Here is a 16347-nt window from a genome sequence, read left to right on the forward strand (position 1 = left end):
AAGAAGTGAGAGACACAATATAACTTATTTTCTACTTAGAATTAGTGGAGACATTCTTATTTCCTGTCCCAGAATCCCAAGGCTGTTAGTCTCACCCCAACAATAACAGGAAAGGTAGTGAAGCATCTTCTCTATCCTAATGCTATTGCCAAAATAAGGGTTATTGAGCTGTTTCCTTCCATGTGTTCCCAATTGAATCTGAAGACAATATAGTACATCAGCCATTTTTAAGGTAAAAGGATGGTTTTTTCTTGGGATACGATATTTCCTATGGGCTTTCCTGAGTTACATTCCTGTTGAGAGAGACTTTCTGTTTCTTTGGCACTGGTTAATTTTCCCATAATACTTTTAACTTTTATTTTCTCCTGTTTCCCATTTAAAAGAAAAACACACTGGTAAAGACCTGAAAATGAATTATGGGCAATAAACACACATCTCTGTTAAGAACACAGTGAGTCAGACCTTTGTAGCCTCTGGGGAGGTGAAAAGCTGGTTGTCATAAGAGAAGTTAAATCTCAACAAGCCACACGGATCAGTGATGACCTGGATATATTGTGTGTGCTGTTCAGTTAAAGGAGCAAGCCTATTGATTTCCAGCCTGCTCAGATTTGTGTACTGCAGTACCATGGAAGAGACACAGTTTCCCTCTTTTACCAGCTGGAGGTGTGTGAGAGTTGTCTTAATTCCACACACACCTACTTTCCAAATCCCCCTGTACCTGAACACGAAGCCTGTTAAAATAATATGCAGCACATCATTAGCTCCTGAGGGCTGACCTGATTGATTTATGTAGCTGCTATTTTCTGTTTCATTTTTGGGCTTGTCTGTTAATAGCAGAACTAGGCTGGTGGGTGTTTCTGTGTGTTCCTTAGCTCTTGTTCTTCTTCACCAACAGACTTTTGCTATGGCTGAGGAGTATCACCGAGAATCAATGCTGGTTGAATGGGAACAGGTGAAACAAAGGATTCTTCATTCTCTGCTTGCATCAGGGGAAGATGCTCTCGATTTCACCCAGGAAAATGAGGTAACTGTGTCCTTCTAAACACTGCACAGCCGTGCACGGCATCGTACACAGCTGGCACTCCAGCACTGCTGAAACCACCTCTGGGTTTTATTCTGCAGCTACAGCTGGGTGAAAATGAGAACTATCAAATCTCTAGGTTGATTCCAGAATGACAGTGACTAGCAGAATGCACTGTCTAGCAAAATATCAAACGTTTGTGATTGTCTCTACTGACTGATGGGTGCAGGCAATGGAGCTCCTATTGCTGAAGCTGTGTTTTAAGCAACATATTTGGAAGCTGGAAATTGTCACACAGGCACATATTAGGTCAGTATACCCAGGGGACAGAAAACACATCAGGGAGCTTCACCCTCAGGAAACCTTTGCACTGCTAGTGAGAGCAGTTTCTCAGGTGCAGTTGTGCTTACACATAGGTCTTAGAGTGCTCTCTTTCCCTTATCACTGTGTGCTAGCCAGGATTTCTGGCTTTTCTTAGGAGGCTGATGAAGTCTCACAGGTTTTTTTGGCAAAACCAAACTAATAATCGAAAAAAAAAAAAGCTTTCCTTTTTATCTTGCTGTCTCATGCAGAGCGGATTAGAATTTTGTGCTGCTAAGACCTTTAGTGTTCATCAGTTCAAGTTTAATCCAGTAGTTACCAAATCCTTTGGGCAAGACTAACCCCATGTTTTACATGAGGAGGTATTGACTAGCATCTTAAAACATTCCTTATCTTCTGTAACAACTTCAAACTTTACAGTTTGTTCTCGTAAGGAAAATGCTCCAGTTCAGTGGTGGATGGAGTAAAGCAGAGTTATGTGCAGAGCTGTGGGAACTTCCCCTCCCTGATCTGGAAGCATCAGGCAGCAGCTGCAATCCCTGGAGCACAAAGTTACATCACAGCCCCTGCACAGAGCTCCATGGAAATGCTCACCTTGACAGCAGAGGTGATAAAGAATGGGGGGAATACAAGTTGCTGTGCTTTCAGGCCAGAAAACAGACCCATTTTTTTATAGCTATGTTCTGCACCCATGAAAATGAATTCTTGTTCATTGCAATGACTTACAGACCTGCAAGTGTATTAAAATAAAAAAAGCCCTTGGTGCTAATGGGGTATGACCTGTATAGGGATTTGGAAATAATTAGTTGTTAATGGAATGTCCCTTTCTGATTACTGTTCTTTTAAATATAGGTTAATCCCAGTTAGCATACATCTTTTTATAGAGGCTGTCTTCCCCAGAAAGTATTTTACTCATACTTTACTGTGACTTCTCAAAGGTTGTCCAGCTTTCCAATATTAGCAATGCTAAATAATGCAGACTGAATTAATTTAAACCCAGGAACAGACCATGTTATTTTGGGCTGTGAGTCTGAAAACTTGGCAGCTGCACTGATAGCTTCTAACATCTTTGCTTATAACCCACTCTGAACAGGTGAAGCACCTTTTCTGGTGTTTCAGTGTCAAAGGGATGCTGCCTCTAGTCCATGGCACTCGAGATGCCAAGCATCAAATTGGTGGAAGGGAGGAGGGGAAAAAACCCACCTCCTAATGTTTTTCATGACTGAGTTTAAAGACTCAATGTGCACCATCACTCAGTAATACTCCACTCTCCCTTTCAAAGCACTCATAGTATCAGTATATCATTTCAAGAGCATTTAAAATCCTTGATATATTCTAGTCTTAGCCTCAAGGAGTCAAAGGTCTGAGAGGTTTTGAAGTGCATCTACTGTGTTAAAAGCCTGTTATCTAACCTCCCCACAGCAGGTTGTTCTTCTAAAGCCTTGTTCCAGTCAAATAAGTTTTTTGTGTGTGTGTGACACAAACAGACACAGCCTGTAGAATATAGTAGAGGTTTAATTGATATCCTCTGGAGATGGAGAATCAACTGAAAAGGCACAGATCCAAAGGCAGCAGGGGGCCGGTCTGCCTTCGAGCCAATTCTCAAGCTTTGGGCAAGCTAATTTGGGCAGAGTGAAATACCAACACATTATTCATGGAAATCAGACCAATTAAGGGGCAAAGCTCACAATTCAAAGGACTCAGCACAGGACTTGCCGTTAGGGCTTTCTCCCCCTTGTCCTCCAGCCTGGCCTTCTTCCCATCAGGGAAAACCAGAGTTGGTAAAAAGATGCTTCTTGGCAGAGGGGAAAGGGAGGAAAGCCTGAGTTTTGTTTTCAAGGTATCAAACACCTGTGCTCTCAAGGTGTTTGTTGTGAGTCTTGTGCCATTAGGTGCCAAGGCGTTTCTTTTGTCCTTTTATTTCAAGTTTTAATTTCTTCCACGCTTGCCCCAAGCTCTTCCACTCCTGCTGTCAAGCACCACACTGGTGCAGTAACAAAGAGACACTGGTGCTCTTGTTTTCTCTTCTGCCCCTCTGTACCATGTCTTCATCTCCCTTAAATCCCAAGGACTGCAAGATGCTTTCTGCTCCACCACAGTGTATTTTGATGGGGCTTCTCCAGCTCAGTCTCCTGCCTAGTTATTCCCTGCATCTACTGGCCAAGCCATTTGGAGTGCTGACAAAATGTCTGCCCAGACTTCTGCTGAGGAATGTGCATATGCATATGAGGGTGATGAATAATGCATCTTTGCATGCACGAGGTTTGGTGTGCAAGTGAGGCTGAATGCTTGGCTGAGTACAAATGAAGGAGGACTCCTTTGAAAACCAGCATCGTTAGGCTAAGTGAATTTAAAAGATAAAAATGTGATGGCAGTGCAGCATAGCTCCAGCTTTCAGAAATGGATAATAGTCAGAATAAATATTAAGGTTCTGAAGAATGTTTTGGAAAGACCTAAATTCAAGGCAGGGAAAAGCAAAGGTGTTTGAGAAAAACAGCACAAGCCATTTAAGGAATATCAGGCTAGAGATGCAGGAAGGTATATGTGTGTGTGCACTTGTGCTTCCACAGTCCTTTGTGCATTCCTCACTTTTCTGTTTTTCCTTTTGCTGCTCCACTTAAACTTGAAAACCTGACCTGAAGCACGATTCTTCTCGTGTGCTCCCAGCTGCTGATTTCAGCACATCTTTGTTATCTTTTCCTTGTTTGAACACTTGGTTAGTTCTGACTGGCCAGCAAGAGATGTTCTCTTCCTTCCCCACATCCCCCCCTTAGTATGTAGGGGATGCCTCTTACATCCTTCTGCAGAAATATTGCCTGCACACCTCTCCATTTCTGCAGTTTAGCAGGAAGAGTGGAACTGGCCTTCCCTGTGCTGACTCATTGCTTCAATTTTCCTTTTGAACTTTCCTTTTAGCACAGCTGTGAGACAGTTCAGTGAGCAAGTGCTTTGTTAAAGTTTAATAATTCAAAGATTAAGCCAGAATGCATGATGGAAAAAAAAAAAAAGGAAATAAGCTTCCTTACTTTTCCATATGAAAGAAAAACATAAGAAAAGCAGGACAAATTCTGGAGTTCATGAATTATTTTTTTTTTCTGAAGTGCCAAGTCAGTAGTGGGCATTTAAAGAATTTAATTTCAGTGTGGCAGTTCTCAGCTGTGGGAGATTGTCAGTAAGTGATCCTCAAAGCATAACGGTTAGGGTAAAATTAAAATTGGGGGAAGGAAAGGAAAACACAAATCCCAGAGAAGTTATTTCTAAGTTTCAGGCATGCACTTCTGAATTCCGAGGCTTACCTGTGGGTTTTAACCCGGCAGTCACACCCCACTCCCTGGAGTGGCAGCCACGTGGGTGCTCTTTGGTGCAGGAAAAGGAACCAGATTCATAAAACAAAGCCCCAGTCCTTACATGCCTGGTGCTTGGGCACGGGTTGGGAAGTGACACTAAGTCACTCTGTACTATTCTTCACTTGCTTCAGGAGATGAAACCTCATCAGTAATTAATGGCAGTGTCCATAATTTAGCGTTACTTTAAATAACTCTGCATTTTCTCTGGCACGGCGGAGGGGAAGGCAAAGTGCTGTTCCTGCCATGCCGTCTGTTTCCCAGGAAACCTGCTTTAACAGCTTCTTTGTTCTAAAGAACAAAGAGTTTGTCGGGTTTTAGGTGGGTTTAAAGGAATTTGTGTCAGATCATTTGGCACCGAAAGAAAAATGCAAACGCTTCTGAATATTGGTATATCCGTTAAGAGGGACAGTGAAGAATATTTTTGGTGTAAGTTCAGTTGCAAAAAGAAAGTGGGATTTCTTTGGGGTTTTTTTGTAAGGTGTTTTTATACAGCCTATGGTATAAATGCACCTCCCTGATTTTGTAATCAGGTTGGACATTATTTAAATAGCATTATTAGTGAGAAATTAATGCAGTAATAAACTAATTCCAGCAATTTTAAAGGATTGTTCAGGTTTATCTTTGGTACCTTCATTCATTTATAATTCATTATATTAGGGACAAACACAGCTGAGTAGTTTTTACCCTGTAATCAATTGTTGTATGCTGCACAGAAAGCAGTAATCAGAGATAGCACAAAGCTCTTACAATTTCTTGGTAGAGGTTGGTGTCCTTGTCTTCATGTATAAATTCCTAGCTAATTCAGAACACCTTCTTGGCATTGCAGTTGTGTCACTTTGTTTCTAAATTTTAAATTGTGAAAACTTCCCTGATCTAAACTCATGGACTAGGACAGTGGGGAGCCACTGTCTTTGCAAGAACACATTTAGTGTCTTGGCTCATGAGTGTAAAGGAGCAGTAGGAGGTATTCTGGGTTAAACTGATATAAAAAATGAAATTAATTTGGGAATGACTGAGAGAGTGTTCAGTGCAAAACTGATCAGTAACATGTCTGGAAGTTCATATGTTTGTATTATTTAATTTTCAAGTTGGGATACAGTTCCCAAAAAAGTGAGATTCTTTTGAAGACCCTGCCAGCATTTCATCCTCATTTGAAACAAGAAGCTGAATGATGGCACCATCTGGAGAAATGCTACCCATTTCTGGATCTCTTCCTGAAACCCACACGAGCCAGGTCATGGCAGGAACATTGCTCCTGCCATGCTGCAGCCTGACAGGTGTCAGCAAAGCTGAACTCTGCAGCTGATTAAGCTGGAAGTGAAAATGATGATTTTTTTTTTTCCCTTGCATTTGGGCTTTCTGTTGTTTGTACAGGTAGCAAGTTGGCCACATTTAAGTGACCTCTTCCAGGAAGACTAGAGCGTGTCCTTAAGCAATACCAGGAGTTGATCCTGCCTGCACAATAAAGTACTGACGTTCTGGGTGGCTGATGTGAGAAGAAGTAAAGCTGTTTGACAGTTTTTGCTAAAGTGCAATGTAACAGCTAATGAGGATGTGCAACAAGTTGTAACTGACTTTGGTAAAAAGCTTAATTTTAAAATTCTGCAGGTGTACCTGCTCTTTCTTGGAAAAAGTTACTGATTCCAGTTTAGATGAATATTGATGAGCCAGAGTTATACAGTAACAAGCCTGAAAACCTGCTTGCTCTTCTGAAAGCTTGTCTGTTCCTTCTTTCCTTGCCCCAACTATGTCAGTTGGCTTCGTAATAAATATTATGCTTCTGTACTGAGCTTGTCTTGCTTTTATCTTCAGGCCAGCATGGCTTATGAAGCAACTGATATTAAAGGACTGCTTGCCTCAAAGGGATCTGTCTTTAAAATGATTGCACTTTATGTTTCAAACCCAAGACTTGCAAAGCTGATGCTGAAATGGAAGAGTTACATTTTTTTTAGGAAGCAAGAAATATCAGACAGTATTGCATAGTTAATTGGGAGTATTCTTTCCTGCAGAGTGGTGAACATCCATGTTCAGTGGTGGCTGTACTGAGAACATACCAGTGCTTTGTAATGAAAACATACAGGAATAGCTTTATGCAGAATTGGGCTATTATGGTATGTTGTATTTTGAGTTTTATAAGAGTATGAATTTTCCATGCTGTGACTCCATCAGCTGCCTCTCCCTGCTCTACACTCAAAATATCTCAACCCTGGCATAGTCTCTGTGGGTAAAAAGACAGTTTTTTCAGGTCAGGATATTGCCAGCATACTTCTTCCTGCAGCAGACCAGCAGTGGGGCAGCTTTCAGCACATAATTGAATGCTGCAGTCCTGTTTTGTGTCTGTGTCATGGTACTGGGACAAAACTGGAGTGTCAGATCTGCTAGACTGGATCCATCTGAGCTGGTCCATTGAATTCCATGTCCTTGCTGTGACAGAGGTTTGGACAAGATGCTTCACAGCAAGACATCGACGTGACAAGAAGCAACCTTTTCAGAAACAAAACCAAAGAGTTAAAATTATAAGATGCTACCAAGAGACACTGATGTCCTAATTCTAGAGAGCTGATGGTTGGCTTGTGCATGAGTAAGGAGGATTTCTATCACTTTAGAAAGTTTAAGCTATATTGGGAAGGTACCAGGGTATTGCAGTGAGGCTGCATTTTTCTCTAGTTCTGTCAGGAACACAGTTTTGCTCTTGTTCTTTGGGAGCAGATGTATTGGTAAAATGCATTGTGGTAATTCTGCACTTTATGCCTTCCTATTTACTTGTCATTGAACAGCCCAGCTATGTTGGTGAGGTGGGTCCTCCGGGTCGCAGCTCTTTGGACAGCGTGGAGATGGCATATGCTCGTCAGGTGAGTGGAAATGGCAAAACACAGTTAAACATTGTGTTCTACAGAGAGAGGGGCAGGGGAAATGAAGATGTGAGCAGTGTGTAAGAAGGCATGGTAAGTAAAACATTAAAATATCTGCCTAGAGATAAAATGCAATTGGCAGATACGTAAACGTCGCACGATGTTTTAGGAACGTACTCACCTGTTTGCCTTAGGATTTTTTTTGTCAAAAAGAGATCCTAAACACCGTATATGATGTATGAATGTAGAAAGCATTTATGCTTATAAAGTAAACTGAAATTCTTTCAACTTTTCAAAAGCGGTATTTTTTTAGGATTTGTGTCAATGTATAATTGTATGCAAATGAAGGTTTTATACTCCCTTTATTCTCACGTGTGGAAGATCACTGTTCTCATGTGTATGTGTGTAGAAAAAAACCTGCTGAAGTCTTAATCCTGATGTTTGTCGAATTGTATCCTATTTTAATGGCATTGCTTACGAGAGGCTTTAGTGCATCAGCTATGAATTAATATGCCTGGTAGCATTAGACTCCCTCGGAAAATTTCCATGGAAAACTGATAAACCTTTCTTTACATAACCAATTTATTACTTTTGTTGTTTGAGATTATCTGTTTACCAGCACTGTTGGGAACAAAATGAAAGAAAGGGACTTGATTTTTTCAAAATGGAATATGCGAAACGGCACAGACAAAGCGTTGCCTAATTTGCACACAATCACTGTTATTGTGTGTGTTGGCTCAGTCTGTGCTGAGGCAGAGAGAGCAGCTCCTGCATCTGTTTTCTTCATCTGCATTCAGTTATAGTGACTGGGAAGAAACAAACTACAGAAGGTGCGCAATTGTGCTGATAAAAGTGTACGTTTGATTTGGTGGCTGTTAAATAGTTGGTTAATTTAGTTCATATCTGCTGTGATATACCTGCAGTGAGGGTCTTCCTTGCAGCACAACTATGCCTGTACTTTGAGGCTGTCAGTGTCGTTCTCTGCTGGTTTTTGAACACGGGGAGACCAACCTGTCTTGCTGTGCTGGCTCTGGGGTGGCTGTGGAGCCACCCTGGCAGGTGGCCCTTGGCAGGTTATGGGCTGTGCACAGGCTGCTGCTGTGTGCCCTGGAAACGAGGTGTTTGTGGCCAGGCTTCTGCTACCAGAACACTTGGTGCAGTCACTGAATGCTCCTGGCAAGCCCTCTGGAGAAGTTGGCCTGGCTAAGCTCTCCTCAACGTCAGCCTGCTGGAGTGCAAGAATACCTGGGTGTCAGCAGCCTCTGTGGGGCTCCTGCGCTTTCAGTGGGGAGTTAGGAGACCTGGAGATCAGGCAGTTCATGCTGCTTTGGTTTATCAGCAGCCATGAAACGTGTTTTGATTACACTGATGTGATTAATTGTTCTTCACGGACAGTTGGAAGGTTTCACAGGAACACGGTGACGTCCCTGGCTGTGATTGCACTGATGCTGCATTCTGGTTGCAGTCCTGAGCTCTGCATCCTGTTTGCACGCTGGGCATGCTGAAGTAGTGCACGACAAAGGGAGTTAAAGTACAATGGCACTGTCTTTCTAGCACTGAGAATGATAATTTTCAGACATAGTGGACAGGCTTTAGGCTGAGAGTAGAATAAACAAGAATAGATGAAGCTAAATTAAATCAAGAGTTAAAACGGGGGGGATGTGTGTGTGTGTATATGTTTAAGGGTAGGTTTTGAAGGGCCAGGTTTCTGTTCATTTCCCTGTCTCAGATTTCCCTGAATACTGCCACAAACCAGCAAAATCCCCTTTCTTTTATGTCAGCAGGTAGGAGGCTGCCCCTTACAGGGGAATATCACAGCCATCTAGTTGTCAGGTCGCTTCTGAATCTTGGTCCTTGAACAATTGGCTGCAATTAGTCTAACAGGGCATCCAGCTCGCAGTGCTTTGCCATGCAGAACCCCTGAGCAGCTGGGCAGCTGCCTGCCCTCAGGCAGGCCTGGGGCTCTGGGGTGCTGTGGCAGCTCGGGTGAGGCTGAGGCGGGTTCCTCCACTGCTGGGTTAGAACCAGTTAATGTGGGAGAGAAGCAGAGGGACAGCCTGGTTCAGATTTTGCTGCTGTGGCTGGGAAGGGGATGGAGCATAACACGTGTTGTTAAACATGCTTACTTTAATTATGTTTTAGATTTATATTTATAATGAGAAGATTGTGAATGGACATCTGCAGCCTAACCTGGTGGACCTTTGTGCTGCTACTGCAGGACTGGATGATAAGGTACTGCCAGTGAGTTAACATAAGGAAATGCCTTTAATCTGTTTTCAGCTGTGATTAACAACAGCCTGCTGACATCAGGGGAAAAATACTGATATTGCCAAAAAAAAATTGCGTGGCTCCACAGAAAACACAGAGCCAGTGCTGGAATTTTCTCCAGTGCAGCAGGACCCACCTGTGATGAAGCTGGTCATGGTGAAAATTTCTTAACACAGTGAGGAAGAAATGACTCTGGTGTCCCATCATAAGTGATAAGCTGTTGGAGGAAAAAATTGCTTTTAATGTTAAATAGATTCTGTTGGTTTGGTTTTCCAAATGTGGTCTCTCAATGTCGTTTGAAGGTATTTAGTTGTAGGTGAAGGGTTTTCAATCAGGCTGTGGTAGAGCTGAAATAGGCTCCCATAGCAAAGCATGGGATTGACTTTAAACCAATGATTTGCCTACTTTTTTTTTTTTTTCCTGTAATGGTGTTGCCTTGATCCACCCCAAACCCAAAACAAATGCACAAACTTGGCCACCTTCGAGAAATGCCTGGAGGAGAATCCTGCAGGAGGGTCCAGCCATGGAAAACCTGTGCAAATGGGGAGAGCAAGAAGCTGTTCAGAAAATGCCTCAGTCGGATCTGAATTGCAGATGTGCATCTTTGCTCTGAACAGCTCTGTTTGTTTTCAAGGGACAACACAGTGAATTTCGGTGTTCTTGCTGCTTTGAAGCAGGAGGATCAAAGAGCTGCCCTTGCCCAAGTGAACAGAGCTGTTAGTTCTCAGTCTTCTGCCGTTTCAGCAGGGACTCCCCAGTCCTGCAGACACTGATATGATCTCGTCCTTGTGAATAAGCAGACCTGGGTGGTTTTCAACCTTTATTTATAACTGAGCCTTTGTCCAAGTGATCAGTGTCCTTTTGATGATTCTTATCACAGCTGATCATACAGCTTTCCAAAGGCAGCCAGAGCCATTGCTTACAAGGAAAGCTGATGGTGCTGTGGGATTTATTGAGTGGAAAGTGTGAACTGAAAATGGGCAAGAGGCCAAGCACCAAGTACCCAGCCTAGTTTTGGAAATAATGGTCAATCCTAGGTGACAATTGCCAGTACAATGTTTATAGCCATCTTCTTGGACAAGAATTATGCAGAAAAGCCTGTGAAATTTGAATTCTGCAGGACAGAATAAGCTTACCTTCATGACTGCATCCAGTATCTCCAGTACAACTCTCAGATTACATTACTCTTGTGTTTTTATGCTTTCCTTAAGCATCAGAACTCCATGTAGCTCAAAACAGTGTTGATTGTTCATTCTGTACTAATTGCTGAGGTGTGGAATGACTTCTTTATAGAACATCTCCGAGATGTGGGCCATGGTGAAACAAATGACTGATGTTACCCTGGTTCCTGCCAGTGATGCCTTGAAGGTCCGGACCAACATGGAGGTGCGGATGGAATTTGTGAGGCACGCTCTGCACTACCTGGAGCAGAGGTAAGGGGAATGCTCTGGGGGGCACAGTTTAATAAAGTTCCCTAATAACAAGCCAGAATGACTTTGTGATGTGCATGTTAAGAAGTCAGCTACCTTGTGCTGCTCACAGCAGTGTCTGCTGCCTGTCTTTTTTATTGTGCAGGGCTTAGAGCAGCCACTTGAACATAAAGCTGTTTTAGTTTAAGAGTGATCTAGTTAAATAGGCCTTGAATCCATGGGGAGGTTGTTTAGAAGATGCAAAGCCTTTTTATTCTTTCTTCTATGTTGCTTATAAATATTCCATATCTGCACAGTGATATGTGAAAATCTGTCACTTGTGGAAAGGGATCCATTTCCCTTCTGCAAAACAAAATTCTGTTCTGTGTGTTCACTTTGTGATTGCTGATGACTGTCAGCAGCTCATGAGGACAGCACTGGGGTCAGCCCAGTGCAATGAGTCAGGTTCTGATTGTGCCATTTCTACACTGAAAAGTTTTTGGAAAATGTGAAGAGGCTGAAGCTGAGACGTGTAGCAGTGATTTTTCAAGCTGTAGGAAGCAGTTTGCTGTGTGTGTCACCAAGTACCATGAGGGCCTAATTTCCTTGACCGAGAAAGTGCTTGGAGGATTGCAGGCTGTGGGGCTGCCCAAAGCCAGCTCCCTGGGTGGCAGCATTACCCATCCCCTGCACGTGTGCATGGTGCAGGGTCTCTGGTAGCTGGGATGTGGTGCCAGCAGGCTCGTTCAGCCCATGCAGCAGTGGCTGCAGCGTAGGACGTGGGCACTCGTTAGGGACACAGGTCTGCCATTGGAGCACGGACAGTGCTGTGCTCTCATACAGCACTCTGGGAAGAGATGCTCTCACCTCCTGGCACAGGCTCTCCTTGGCCCTGACAGTTGTTTGTCACACCTCATCAGTGCTCCTGTCACCCAGAGGTGATGGTAGAGTGCCCGCCTGTGCACAGAGGAGCTGACAGAGCTGGAGGATCTCCTGTTCCCAGTTCTTTGGTCTCAGCAGGGTGCAATCAGCCAGTGACTCTTATCCTGATTTGCCAAAGATCCAGCTTGCTAAATTTTCACAGTGCCATTAACTGCTAACTGAAAGAGTTATATACAGTTCACCCCCAACCCTTCCAGCTGTGGAGATTGTGCCTCTCAGGCTTGACACACGACCCTGTGCCTAGCTTTGGAGTTTTCCTTTCCTAGAGGGAATTGTCTAATACTGAACTGTTTCCATGCCTCACCAGTACACTTGTACACAGAGGAGATGTAATGCCACTCACAGCTGTTCTTGCATTAGTTGCTTTGGAACAACTGTGATCTTGAGCCCTCAGGAGCGTGCTCTTGACTCAGCCATAATTCTAGTTATCAAGATACTCTGATATTTGCCTGTGTTTAGCATAGCCTTTCAGTTTTATAGCCTGATGGTGCATGAGTCTACTGTGTGCAGCAGAGAAAGAAAGAACTTCATGGCATTTATTGCTGCTGTATAGGTCTTCCATTAGGGTACAGATTTTTGAGACTCCTACTTCTAAACATGAGTATTTGTTGAATTGATCTGCCTTGATCAAATGCTTTGATGGGTTATTTTAAAAGATGTTCTTAACGTTGCTTTTACCAGTTGTATTTCTCTGAATTCCCTTTTTCTCTGGGATTTCCTTCTGGCAAGTCCATAGCCCAAAGGATGGTATTTTTTCATGGGGCAGGGAAGAGAGACAAACACATCTATGGTGTTTAACTGTTCCTTAGTGATAGGGCTGAGAGTTAAAGCATTAGGCTGGAAAGGCTTTTTGCCAATTGCACAATTGAGCTTAACTTAGTACTATGAAAACCTAATAAGAGGAACTTCATAATAGAGAGTTGAACCTGGAGCAGTCCACAGCCTCCAAGCATGGTGTCTCTTGAGACTGCTGAATACAGGGATCTTCCTAAAGTGACAGCAATGTTTGCCTCATTCTGTCGTGATGATAATGTTGGAACATCAAGGTAATTTGCTTTAAATTGCTAATTCTGTCAGATCTGCAAGGCACTGAATGTTTTTGTAGCAGCTGTATTTCTGTCTGTTCATGTTTGGTTTTGCTTGTGTTGTTTTTCAGTTACAAAAATTACACCTTTGTGACAGTCTTTGGAAACTTGCACCAGGCTCAGCTGGGTGGAGTCCCAGGGACTTACCAACTGGTCCGCAGCTTCCTGAACATCAAACTCCCAGCATCTGTCCCTGGGCTCCAGGTTTGTCCCTCACCCTCAGCCACTGAGCTAAAATGATAACAACAATCTGATTGCTCCAGTACAGATGGGAAACTAGTGCAGCCTCCAGTGGCTTTTCTGTTGTTTAAGCTGCTTTTGGTGTAGCAGGCTCTTATTCCTTCTCTGGAATTTTTCTTTAGGAAAATGGAAGATAGTAGCCAAAATCACTCTGAACCCAGAGCTGGTCACAAAACATGGTGCTCAGTAGTTTGAGTTCTGAATTCTAGAAATCATGATCTCTTTGGGTGGTCATCTTAGAGATCAACCAAGGAGTATTAAAATACACTATGATGTTTCAAAAAAGCAGTAACTTAATCTCCCTTTTTGCTTTTTCTCTTTTTTTATACTTGTTGTAAGATGATGACACCAGTTTTTGATAACTAAATGTGTAATGAATTCATCTGAGTTGTAGCCTAAGCCTTTTATTTAGGAATCTGAATAAAACTCTGCTTACCTGCATATAGTAGAAAGTGCATAGCTGTGCATCTACAAAATTAGCAGATAGGCAGGCTGGGTTGAAAAATTAAATTTAAAAGTTAAATGAAGAAATGATAAATTCTAACATTGGAGAGCACACAGCTAAGTCTGCTGTCTTTTTCTTGCCTGCTGAGATCTGTGATTAGCTTGGTATCTTTGTTTCAGTAAAGATGTTTTAAATTTTAAAGTTCTTGTTTTAATGTATCAAGTATAATACAAATCTACCTCCCGGGTGGGGAGAATATCGTTTGCAAGTTTTGGGATTGTCAGAACCCCACTCAGAACTGAAATCTAGGCAAGCAAAGAAGAGTCACACTCTTCACTGCTAAGATGTACAGAGCTTTCACAGGACTTAACCATTATAACCTCTGGCTTCTGTAACACAGACAGAATTTTCTACCAAAATTAGAGTGTGGGTATAAGGGCAGAAATAATGAACGAGGCAAAGAATAATTTAAAAAATGAAGTATTTCCTGCTTTCTTTTCAGGATGGTGAGGTGGAGGGGCATCCTGTGTGGGCACTGATTTACTACTGCATGCGCTGTGGGGATCTGACTGCAGCCATGCACGTGGTGAAACGGGCACAGCACCAGCTGGGAGAGTTTAAAACCTGGTTCCAGGAGTACATGCACAGTAAAGACAGAAGGTAATTGGGAACTGGGAACGAGGAAAGATCTTTGTGAGGGGTGGGAATTGCTGTGGAGTGGTCAATTAACCAGTGGCTCGGTGGGAATGCAAGAAGCTCAGGTCTCTTCTGGTGGTGTTGGCTGCCTGGTGTTTGTTTATATCACCTACCTAAATTACATACAAGAAGTCTGCATATTTTAATTTGTGGCTTTGAAGTCTAAAAATCTCAATAGAGAAAGAGTTGTTTGAAAAATATGGAAAAATTTACATTTCAGAAATAATACAGTGTGGTGCAGCTTTGCCTTTTTACAGGAGGATATGCCCTGTGTAACAGTGGGGTACCACATACAATAGATCAGATTTAATCTGCTGTCACGAATCCTGTCTCTTTTTATTTCCCCTGTTGCTTATTTTAGCTGAATTTCCTTTGGGGAACACTTTTTACTACACCTGTTTTCATAGGAGTGCCATGCAGGAAAAGCAGGCGGTGTTTGTCAGGCCTTTAGAGGCACTCACAGTCACCTCTTTCTGTGCTTATTCTCCTTTTCCACTTTTTGCTGTTCGTCACGGGGCAGAGGCCACTGGCCAAGCTGCTTCTGGTGTGGTTGCAAACAGTTGCAAGCTAACAAAACAAACTGAAAGAAAAAAAAGTCCAAGTGCCATTTACCAAGTAGTGTATGCCATGTCATTCTTCTATAAATTAGCCTGTTTTGTAGAGTATCTAGGAGTGCTCATTATATCAAGATTGTTCCAGAAACTTTAGGGAAGGTATTGTCATTGTCTTCATTATAAGCACTTTAATGAGATACAGTATAATTGATTTATTTTGTTTTTATTACAGCTATGGAAAGGTGCTCTGCCCACAGATTTGACAGGCAATGTCTTTGTCTAAAACACTTCACTGGTTCAATTCTGTAAAATTCTCTACAAGAGGGTACCAGAAAAAGAATGACAAAGAACATTATGACAGTAGTTAATAACAAGGATGAAAGTATCTCTCCTAAAAGATTTCATGGTACAGTGACCTGCTCACTTGTTAGTTATTAACCCAAAGAGTTCCAAAGACTTTGTGAGCTCTCTTTTTCTGAAATTATGAAATAGCAGAGTCAGACAAAAATAGCTCATCTACCACAGTATTAATGTTCCCCTAAAGACACTGTCATATGGTTACTTTGTTTTTCCTGCAATGGATATTTGAAGACGATCCTCCATAACTTAAATTATGTGTTTAAATTCATGTGTGCAAAGTTTTGACCTACAGGTATAAATAGAAAGTGCAACAAATACCAGCCAGTGCTTACTGTTGTTATACCTTTGCTGTGAATACACACCTATTTACAGTTATTTATATCTAGGTTGCCTTATGCAGGGAAAATGGGTTTCATGTCTTTTCCTTCAATCTTTTCTTTTCCTCAGACTGTCTCCTGCCACAGAAAACAAACTGCGCCTTCATTACAGACGAGCTCTGAGAAACAACACTGACCCCTACAAGAGGGCTGTTTATTGTATCATTGGCCGTTGTGACATTACAGACAACCAGAGTGAAATTGCTGATAAAACAGAAGATTATCTGTGGCTAAAAGTGAGTGTGATACTGGGGTTGTGGTGGTGCTGGTGTTTGGATTTATTTATTTTTTTTTTTAAGAACAGTTCTAAATGGTACTGCATTTCTGCACTGCTCTGCTACCCACTTCTAGGGTAGGGAAAACCTGCTTCTTGGGGTTTTGCATCAGTGTGATGTATGTGATTTGATCTTGAAGAGAGTGATGGCCTGGA

At 42.4% G+C, this 16347-nt stretch overlaps 1 protein-coding gene across 1 annotated transcript in view; it reads left to right on the plus strand.

The window, feature by feature from the left end:
* Positions 1-900: 900 nt before the first annotated feature.
* LOC108501974 (nuclear pore complex protein Nup93) overlaps positions 901-16347 on the plus strand; it is a 28078-nt gene continuing 12631 nt past the window's right edge. The window contains exons 1-7 of the mRNA XM_017824361.1: positions 901-1024; positions 7467-7541; positions 9684-9773; positions 11103-11242; positions 13317-13449; positions 14433-14590; positions 15988-16153. Of these exons, the coding sequence (XP_017679850.1) occupies positions 905-1024; positions 7467-7541; positions 9684-9773; positions 11103-11242; positions 13317-13449; positions 14433-14590; positions 15988-16153 (882 nt within the window). The 5' untranslated portion in view covers positions 901-904. The remainder of the gene's footprint in view (positions 1025-7466; positions 7542-9683; positions 9774-11102; positions 11243-13316; positions 13450-14432; positions 14591-15987; positions 16154-16347) is intronic.

This window comes from Lepidothrix coronata, unplaced genomic scaffold, assembly GCF_001604755.1.
Source record: "Lepidothrix coronata isolate B3197 unplaced genomic scaffold, Lepidothrix_coronata-1.0 Scaffold110, whole genome shotgun sequence".
In the NCBI taxonomy this organism is placed as follows: domain Eukaryota; kingdom Metazoa; phylum Chordata; class Aves; order Passeriformes; family Pipridae; genus Lepidothrix; species Lepidothrix coronata.